At 58.8% G+C, this 9,050-nt stretch overlaps 2 protein-coding genes across 2 annotated transcripts in view; both read left to right on the forward strand.

The window, feature by feature from the left end:
* The window catches only part of LOC142921551 (uncharacterized), a 19,300-nt gene extending 12,587 nt beyond the window's left edge, over window positions 1–6,713 (forward strand). The window contains exon 2 of the mRNA XM_076062956.1: window positions 3,032–6,713. Coding sequence (XP_075919071.1) covers window positions 3,220–3,999 — 780 coding nt within the window. The 5' untranslated portion in view covers window positions 3,032–3,219 and the 3' untranslated portion in view covers window positions 4,000–6,713. The remainder of the gene's footprint in view (window positions 1–3,031) is intronic.
* Window positions 4,739–8,578, forward strand: LOC142921548 (protein Wnt-7b-like). Its single transcript, XM_076062952.1, has 2 exons — window positions 4,739–4,954; window positions 8,099–8,578. Exons 1-2 carry the CDS (start codon window positions 4,739–4,741, stop codon window positions 8,576–8,578), a joined length of 696 nt encoding a protein of 231 aa, XP_075919067.1.
* The last annotated feature ends 472 nt before the right edge of the window (window positions 8,579–9,050 follow it).

The raw sequence follows: 9,050 nt of genomic DNA on the forward strand, positions 1-9,050 counted from the left end.
GGTGTGTGTGGTGTGTGCCCAGGCATGGTGTGCGTGTGGTGTGTGTGGTGTGTGTGGTGTGTGTGTGTGGTGTGTGTGGTGTGTGTGTGGTGTGTGTGGTGTGTGTGTGGTGTGTGTGGTGTGTGTGTGGTGTGTGTGTGGTGTGTGTGTGGTGTGTGTGGTGTGTGTAGTGTGTGTGGTGTGTGTGTGATGTGTGTGTGGTGTGTGTGGTGTGTGTGTGTGGTGTGTGTGTGGTGTGTGTGTGGTGTGTGTGTGTGTGGTGTGTGTGGTGTGTGCGGTGTGTGTGGTGTGTGTGTGGTGTGTGTGTGTGGTGTGTGTGTAGTGTGTGTAGTGTGTGTGGTGTGTGTGTGGTGTGTGTGTGTGGTGTGTGTGTGGCGTGTGTGGTGTGTGTGGTGTGTGTGTGGTGTGTGTGTGGTGTGTGTGGTGTGTGTGTGGGGTGTGTGTGGTGGGTGTGGTGCGTGTGTGGTGTGTGTGGTGTGTGTGGTGTGTGTGGTGTGTGTGTGGTGTGTGTGGTGTGTGTTTTGTGTGTGTGGTGTGTGTGTGGTGTGTGTGTGGTGTGTGTTGTGTGTGGTGTGTGTGTGTGGTGTGTGTGTGGTGTGTGTGTGTGGTGTGTGTGGTGTTTGTGTGTGGTGTGTGTGTGGTGTGTGTGGTGTGTGTGTGGTGTGTGTGTGGTGTGTGTGTGGTGTGTGTGTGGTGTGTGTGGTGTGTGCCCAGGCATGGTGTGCGTGTGGTGTGTGTGGTGTGTGTGGTGTGTGTGTGGTGTGTGTGTGGTGTGTGTGGTGTGTGTGTGGTGTGTGGTGTGTGTGTGGTGTGTGTGGTGTGTGTGTGGTGTGTGTGGTGTGTGTAGTGCGTGTGGTGTGTGTGGTGTGTGTGTGTGGTGTGTGTGGTGTGTGTGTGGTGTGTGTGTGGTGTGTGTGGTGTGTGTGTGGTGGTGTGTGTGGTGTGTGTGTGGTGTGTGTGTGGTGTGTGGTGTGTGTGTGATGTGTGTGTGGTGTGTGTGTGGTGTGTGTATGGTGTGTGTGGTGTGTGCCCAGGCATGGTGTGCGTGTGGTGTGTGTGGTGTGTGTGGTGTGTGTGTGTGGTGTGTGTGGTGTGTGTGTGGTGTGTGTGGTGTGTGTGTGGTGTGTGTGGTGTGTGTGTGGTGTGTGTGTGGTGTGTGTGTGGTGTGTGTGGTGTGTGTAGTGTGAGTGGTGTGTGTGTGATGTGTGTGTGGTGTGTGTGGTGTGTGTGTGTGGTGTGTGTGTGGTGTGTGTGTGGTGTGTGTGTGTGTGGTGTGTGTGGTGTGTGCGGTGTGTGTGGTGTGTGTGTGTGTGTGGTGTGTGTGTAGTGTGTGTAGTGTGTGTGGTGTGTGTGTGTGGTGTGTGTGTGGTGTGTGTGTGGCGTGTGTGGTGTGTGTGGTGTGTGTGTGGTGTGTGTGGTGTGTGTGTGGGGTGTGTGTGGTGTGTGTGGTGTGTTTGTGGTGTGTGTGGTGTGTGTGTTTTGTGTGTGGTGTGTGTGTGGTGTGTGTGTGGTGTGTGTTGTGTGTGGTGTGTGTGTGTGGTGTGTGTGTGGTGTGTGTGTGTGGTGTGTGTGGTGTTTGTGTGTGGTGTGTGTGTGGTGTGTGTGGTGTGTGTGTGGTGTGTGTGGTGTGTGTGTGGTGTGTGTGTGGTGTGTGTGGTGTGTGCCCAGGCATGGTGTGCGTGTGGTGTGTGTGGTGTGTGTGGTGTGTGTGGTGTGTGTGTGGTGTGTGTGTGGTGTGTGTGGTGTGTGGTGTGTGTGTGGTGTGTGTGGTGTGTGTGTGGTGTGTGTGGTGTGTGTAGTGTGTGTGGTGTGTGGTGTGTGTGGTGTGTGTGGTGTGTGTGTGGTGTGTGTGGTGTGTGTGTGGTGTGTGTGTGGTGGGTGTGGTGTGTGTGGTGTGTGTGTGGTGTGTGTGGTGTGTGTGTGGTGTGTGTGGTGTGTGTGTGGTGTGTGTGGTGTGTGTGTGGTGTGTGTGGTGTGTGTGTGGTGTGTGGTGTGTGTGGTGTGTGCCCAGGCATGGTGTGTGTGGTGTGTGTGGTGTGTGTGTGGTGTGTGTGTGGTTTGTGTGTGGTGTGTGTGGTGTGTGTGTGGTGTGTGTGGTGTGTGTGGTGTGTGTGTGGTGTGTGTGTGGTGTGTGTGTGTGGTGTGTGTGTGGTGTGTGTGTGGTGTGTGTGTGGTGTGTGTGGGGTGTGTGTGGTGTGTGTGTGGTGTGTGTGTTGTGTGTGTGGTGTGTGTGGTGTGTGTGGTGTGTGTGTGGTGTGTGTGGTGTGTGTGTGTGGTGTGTGGTGTGTGTGTGGTATGTGTGACTGTGTGTGTGTGGTGTGTGTGACTGTGTGTGTGTGGTGTGTGTGTGTGGTGTGTGTGTAGTGTGTGTAGTTTGTGTGGTGTGTGTGTGGTGTGTGTGTGGCGTGTGTGGTGTGTGTGCGGTGTGTGTGTGGTGTGTGTGGTGTGTGTGTGGTGTGTGTATGGTGTGTGTGGTGTGTGTGGTGTGTGTGGTGTGTGTGTGGTGGGTGTGGTGCGTGTGTGGTGTGTGTGGTGTGTGTGTGTGGTGTGTGTGGTGTGTGTGGTGTGTGTGTGGTGTGTGTGTGTGGTGTGTGTGTGGTGTGTGTTGTGTGTGGTGTGTGTGGTGTGTGTGTGGTGTGTGCGGTGTGTGTGTGGTGTGTGTGTGTGTGGTGTGTGTGTTGTGTGTGGTGTGTGTGTGGTGTGTGTGTGGTGTGTGTGGTGTGTGCCCAGGCATGGTGTGCGTGTGGTGTGTGTGGTGTGTGTGGTGTATTCGTATTTTGCTCGTTGACCCAGGAAAGCCTCACAACCAAGACTTTTTTTTGTCAGGACGGGGTCCTTCCAGGTTTTTTTACAGCAGGTAGGGGATGACGTCGCCGATGCTGCTGCGTGTAACCCCGTTGAGTGATTTAATACGGGAGGTGCCAGAGTCAGGAATCGAACCCAGGCCTCCGCTTGTTTGGGCACGAGAGTGTCACCGCCGTGTGTCGCGACGTAACTTCTACGTCCGCGCGTGTGCGGCGCTCACCCCCAGGTGCGAGCGAGGGGCCCCGATGGCGGACGGGGACCTGATCTTCATCAGCCAGCCGCACGGCTCCGCCCTGTGCCGCCTCCTCAACCAGCTGCGCGTGCCGGGGCCGAGCGCCGCCGCCTTCGAAGACTTCCTGACCCCGCTCTACACGGGGCACCTGCGGGCGCCGCCCGCTCGCTTTCCGCGCCGCGATGGGGTACGCGCGCCGCCTGGAAGTGCGGTTCGTGACGGACGGCGAAGACGACGACGACGACGACGACGACGGCGACGGCGGCCCGCGCGAGCCGGCGGTTCTACGGCCCTGCAGGAACCGCTCGGACGACGGGAGAGCTCCGGCGACGGCGGCGGCGCCGGGGGCGCCCGGCGCGAGGGGACGGCGGCGCGACGGGCGCGTTTGCCGGGCGTCGGTGGCGGAGCAGGCGAGGCTCGGGCAGGAGAGGTACGACAGGAGGAATGCCGTCGGCCTGGCGGGCGGTCGCGCGGAGCCTCCCGCGGAGCCGCCGCTGAAGAAGGGGGCGGGAGCGAGCGCGACAGGCCGCCGGCACCGGCGGCGGGCGCTCCCCGACGCCGCGTCGGTCGAGCAGCGGAGGCCGGACGAAAGCGACGTTTTCGCCGGCGACGGCGGCGGCGGCGGCGACGACGCCGCCGCGGAGGGGTGCGTCGGAGCGACGGTGCCGAGGGACGGAGGCGGAGCGGGGCGTCGCGGCCACGCGGCTGGCCCCGGCGGATGCGACTTCGCCCGTGGCGACGCGGGAGGCGGAAGCGGCGGAGGTCTCGACGCGGGGAGAGCCGGCCGAGGCAGAGGCGGGGGTGGCTTCGACTGGGGTGGCGTCGACTGGGACTGTACAAGCGGAGGCGTCGACGACGATGTGGAGATCGCCGCAGCGGCGGCGGCTGACCTCGTCGCAGGTGACGCCGGTGGTACCCTGGTCGGCGAAGCGGCCGCCGCTGTCGCGTCCGTCGTCGATTGAGTACGGGGCCGGTTGCGGAGACTGCGGCGATTGTTCGGGAGGTCGCGTAGGCGGTGACGGTGTCACGGTGGTGGTGACGGTGTCACGGTGGTGGTGGTGACGGTGTCACGGTGGTGGTGGTGACGGTGTCACGGTGGTGGTGGTGACGGTGTCACGGTGGTGGTGGTGACGGTGTCACGGTGGTGGTGGTGACGGTGTCACGGTGGTGGTGGTGACGGTGTCACGGTGGTGGTGGTGACAGTGTCACGGTGGTGGTGGTGACGGTGTCACGGTGGTGGTGACGGTGTCACGGTAGTGGTGGTGACGGTGTCACGGTGGTGGTGGTGACGGTGTCACGGTGGTGGTGGTGACAGTGTCACGGTGGTGGTGGTGGTGGTGGTGGTGACGGTGTCATGGTGGTGGTGACGGTGTCACGGTGGTGGTGACGGTGTCACGGTGGTGGTGGTGGCGGTGGCATCGCCGGCCTGGAAGCCACCTCGGATGAGACTGCACCGCCCAATTGGGCACGCCTCTGCATCGACCCGATCGAGAAAACCGGGAAATCCGCGATGAGTCTCGTCGCCACAAACGACGGCCACCACCGTTACCCATTACTCCGAAGCCGAATTTTGCCGCTTCGCCGACATCGTTGCCGGAATCGCCACGACTGCCACCACCACCACCAGCAGCAGCACCGACGGTGTCACCGTCACCGGTGGCGGAAGCAACACCGCCTCCGGCATCGCTGCGCCACCGTGCGATGGCTTTCGACGACAGGCGCACCTCCGACGGTGTCCACGTGCGTGACCGATCCAGCTGCGACGACCTGCCCGCGGTCATGGTGGAGGTGCAGCTGCCGGACTGGATCCAGCAGGGCCTGACGTCGCTCCGCCGCCACCGTCACCTGCACCACGGTCCATCGGCAAACTTTCCCGACGTCTGCGGAGGTGACGGTGGAGGTGACGGTGGTAGTGAGGTTGCGGCCACGAGCTCTCTGTAGTTTTGTGCGGATGTGCTGACGTGTGGCTATTGGCTGATGTCCGTTACCGCTACCGGGCAGCGCCATCACTACCGACAGAACCATCGCTACCGCCACTATCGCCGACACCACCACCACTATCACGACGGCCATCTCCACGGCCACCACAGTCACCGACGACACCACCACGACTACCACCACTGACGCTGATCACCACTGCCATCGTCTCAACATCCCCCACTCATTGCCATAAGCCAACAAAGAGGGTTTTTGGGTTAGATCGTGTAAATATATAAATGTTGTGTCGTTAAACCCGCCACCACCCGACACAACCAACTAGTAAGGGTTGTCACGTAAACAGAACGTGGCCAATTCGTCACTAGTACAGCACGAGTGTATAGTGTAGTGTAGTGTGTAGTGTAGTGTATAGTAGTGTATAATGTAGTGTAGTGTATAGTAGTGTAGTGTATATAGTAGTGTATAGTGTAGTGTACTAGTACAGCACACCGATTGTGTGTTGGAGAGCCAAGCCACAAATGACACATTTATATATTTACGCGATCTAACCCAAATGCCTCTAATATGGATGATATTGGTCGCGAAAGCCTACGTGTTAAACTAATTGCCATAAGTAGCACCACCACCACCACCGCCGTCATCGTCGCCATCACCGCTCACCACAACCAGGGCCGGATTAAGATTGTGTAGGCGCCTGGGCTACAGGTACTGTGAGGCCCCCGGTAAAATTTTCAAAAGGAAAACAAAGTAAAAAAAAAAAAGATTATTTTTTTACAAGGCTGACGACAAACAAAATTCAGCATTCACAAACGAAACAACTTTTAACTTAACCTCTGGAAGGCCCTCCAGCTGGCGGAGGCCCCTGGGCTGCGGCCCCTAAAGCCCCCCGTGCCTTAATCCGGCCCTGACCGCGAGCGTGACTTGCCACTATCACCACGACTGCCACCGTCGCTGCTACCGCCGCCGCCGCCGTTAACCACCGCGGTGGGTGGTGGGGGGGGGGGGGGCGGCCAGGCCCGCGTCCTCCGTGTTGCAAGCCGCTGCCTTTGAACCCACCCCGTGCCGTGGTTTAGAGAAGCGGCTTGGGTGGGCGGGTGGGTTAAGCGTGTCTCGTGATACGGACGACGATGCCGAGAGCTACCTGCTCGGCAAGACGGCTTGTGACGTCGTCTGGGAAATCGTCTTGCGGTCCGCCGTGGTGTGCCGTGTTGCGTTCATTGTAAAACACACGCTCTTTTTGTTGTACTTTGTGTGTGTTATACGTATATATAGATACGTCCTTTGTTTCCCGCATTTTTGCAGGAAGGACCAACCTTGTATTTTTGTGGAAAAGCGAAGTGGGGGGGGGGTCTGTGTTTTTTTTCTCTCGAAACTACTCCGCAAAGTTAACTTCCCACGCGCATCTTGGAACGACGATCCGGAGAATACGGCGGTGCGAAAAAAAAAAGAGATTTATATTTGCCGGAAATGCATTTTTTTTTTCCAGTAAAAATTACCACGAATACATTTCAGTTGTAAACGGTAAAGGGGGGGCACTCGGTTACATTGCAAGTTTGGGTTGACGTTTTCCCCGCACAGCCCCCCCCCACCTCGGTCGAGTTGCATCGCTGCGTAGCCGCTGCCGCAGGGAGCTTGGACACCCTTCTGGTTTCTTTGGGGGTCGTCGTTTCCCCTGCGAAGATTTTGACCGAGAAATGTTTTGAAATGCGTTGCGTTGGGGTTTTTTTTGTGTGTGTGTGGGGTGGGGGGTTTTGGGGGGGGGGGGAGACACGGGTGGGTGGGAAAAAAAAATCTGCCGATATCCCAACGGCGGGAGTTTTTGTTGCGTTTAAAACAACCCGCGTGTTTGTGAACGTTGAATTAAAACGGGTTTGTCCGTTGTTTAATGCGTCACCCCCGAGTGTGTTTGCGTCACTTAACGCGTCCTGCGGATTGTAATGGGGCGCTGTTACCGCCACCCCGTATATTTTCTAAGCGATAGTTTGGGGGGATACGTCAAATAACCGAAAGTTCGATTCCCAACACCTGGTCCTGGGCCGACCCAGCGTGAAATGAGCGGCATGTGAAAACATCGCTAGCGCCGGGGAGACAAAGGCGGCCGGCCGTGGTGCTGCTGGCCACCCACCCCCTCGTGTGCCGTGTCAGCCTTCGCAAGTCGCTTCCTCAGCACTTGCCCCAACAGTCTGGAAAAGCCGGAGGAGCCGCAGAAAAATCCACGCGACCACGGGGAGAGAGAGAAGCAGTCTCCAAAATATACAGCAGCAGCACCTGCAGGTATTGTCAGGGTGGGGATCGAATCCACGACCTCCTGTAGACCAGGCGAGGTAGTCAACATCTAGTCACTGTGATGATGATGAGAGACCCTGTCTCATACAGCAGCAGGCATCGTCAGGGTGGGGATAGAACCCACGACCACCTGTATACCAGGCGAGGTAGTCAACATCTCTTAGCCACTGTGATGATGGTGATGAGAGACCCTGACTCATACAGCAGCAGGTATCGTCAGGGTTTTGGATGGAATCCACGACCTCCTGTAGACCAGGCGAGGGAGTGAACATCGGGCCACCCTCTTCTCAACACCTTACAACGACCCATCCCAACAACCAACATCCACCCCAGCGCTACCCACAAGGCACGTTCCCTCCTGTGGCTGCACTCCATCGTTTTATCTCAGCAGAGGGCCGTCATCCCTTCTAGTGAGGCGTTCTGCCCAAGCTCACACACTCCATTTCTACCCCCCCCCCCCCCCCCAGGCGTCCAGAACCTTCTTACCCACACTCCCTCGCTTGACCTCTCCACCCGCCACCCCACCCCTTCCCTCCCCACTCTACTCGCCTCTCCCCCCCCATTCTCCTACCTCTTCTCGTCATTTTTCCGGCACAATGCCTATTTCTTCCGCAGCATTTAGCTGGCACAAAGCGGATCGGAGAGGATCAACGCCAACAGCGGTTTTGTAAGAAACACAAAAACATTTGACCTCCTCTCCTTCACTCGTACGAGCGACGCCGCCGTTAGCGATGCCTTCACCGCTCACCTCTCTCTGTCTCTCTCTGTCCACTTGTCCCCACCTACCTCGCCGATGCTCTCCCGCCCTCTGTCTCTCTCTCCCCCACTCGGCGCCAGGTCCTGGAGGAGAAGATGAAGCCGGTGTGCAAGTGCCACGGCGTGTCGGGTTCGTGCACCACCAAGACGTGCTGGACCACGCTGCCCAAGTTCCGCGAGGTGGGCTCCGCGCTCAAGGACAAGTACGACGAGGCGGTCCACGTGGAGCCGGTGCACGGCGGCCGCTACCGCTACCCCCTCTTCCTCAAGTTGAAACGCTCGCGCGCCCACCGTAAGCCTCTCGACACGGAGCTCGTGTTCACCGAGCGCTCGCCCAACTACTGCGAGGAGAACCTGCTGACGGGCAGCTTGGGCACGCGCGGCCGCCTGTGCAACCGCACGTCGCTGCACGCCGACGGCTGCGAGCTGCGCTGCTGCGGCCGCGGGTACAACACGCGCGAGTACACGCGCTCGTGGAATTGCAACTGCAAGTTCCACTGGTGCTGCCATGTGCTCTGCGGCACGTGCAGCGGGAGGGCAGAGGAGTACACGTGCAAGTGACGGCGGCTCGCTGGGAAGCTGGCCCCGACTCTTCCACTGGCTCGATCGCTCGCCAGGTCGATTGTCGGCCGTTGCCCCCCACGAGCCTCGCCCCTGGCCAACAATCATGCCCGGACAAAAGTGTCAGCGGATGTCACTGCCTGATGGAGATGGCTGTCGTTCCGCACCTGGCAGTTGCCCTCAACTCCCCCCCCCACCCCACTCACCACCCCACCCACCGCCACCCTGCGTGATTGCCGACGGGGAGGGGCGGGGCTGCAAGAGTGAGCTCTGCAATCGGCTCCCAAGCCTGGGACAAAGTAGCCACCGAGATCTCAGCATGATGGGAGAGTGAGGAGTCTGCATATCGATTGCGAAAAAGCCAACGCTGTTTTCTTTCTCCTCGTGATTCGTCACTGTATATTTTCTCGTTTCGATTATTTATTGAGCGGCGCGGCGAGCACAGACCTCTGTAGCTCGGTGGCCCTTACCT

Source organism: Petromyzon marinus, unplaced genomic scaffold (genome assembly GCF_048934315.1).
Source record: "Petromyzon marinus isolate PM22_M1 ecotype Great Lakes invasive population unplaced genomic scaffold, UKy_Petmar_22M1.pri1.0 PM_G_Scaffold_82, whole genome shotgun sequence".
NCBI lineage: Eukaryota > Metazoa > Chordata > Hyperoartia > Petromyzontiformes > Petromyzontidae > Petromyzon > Petromyzon marinus.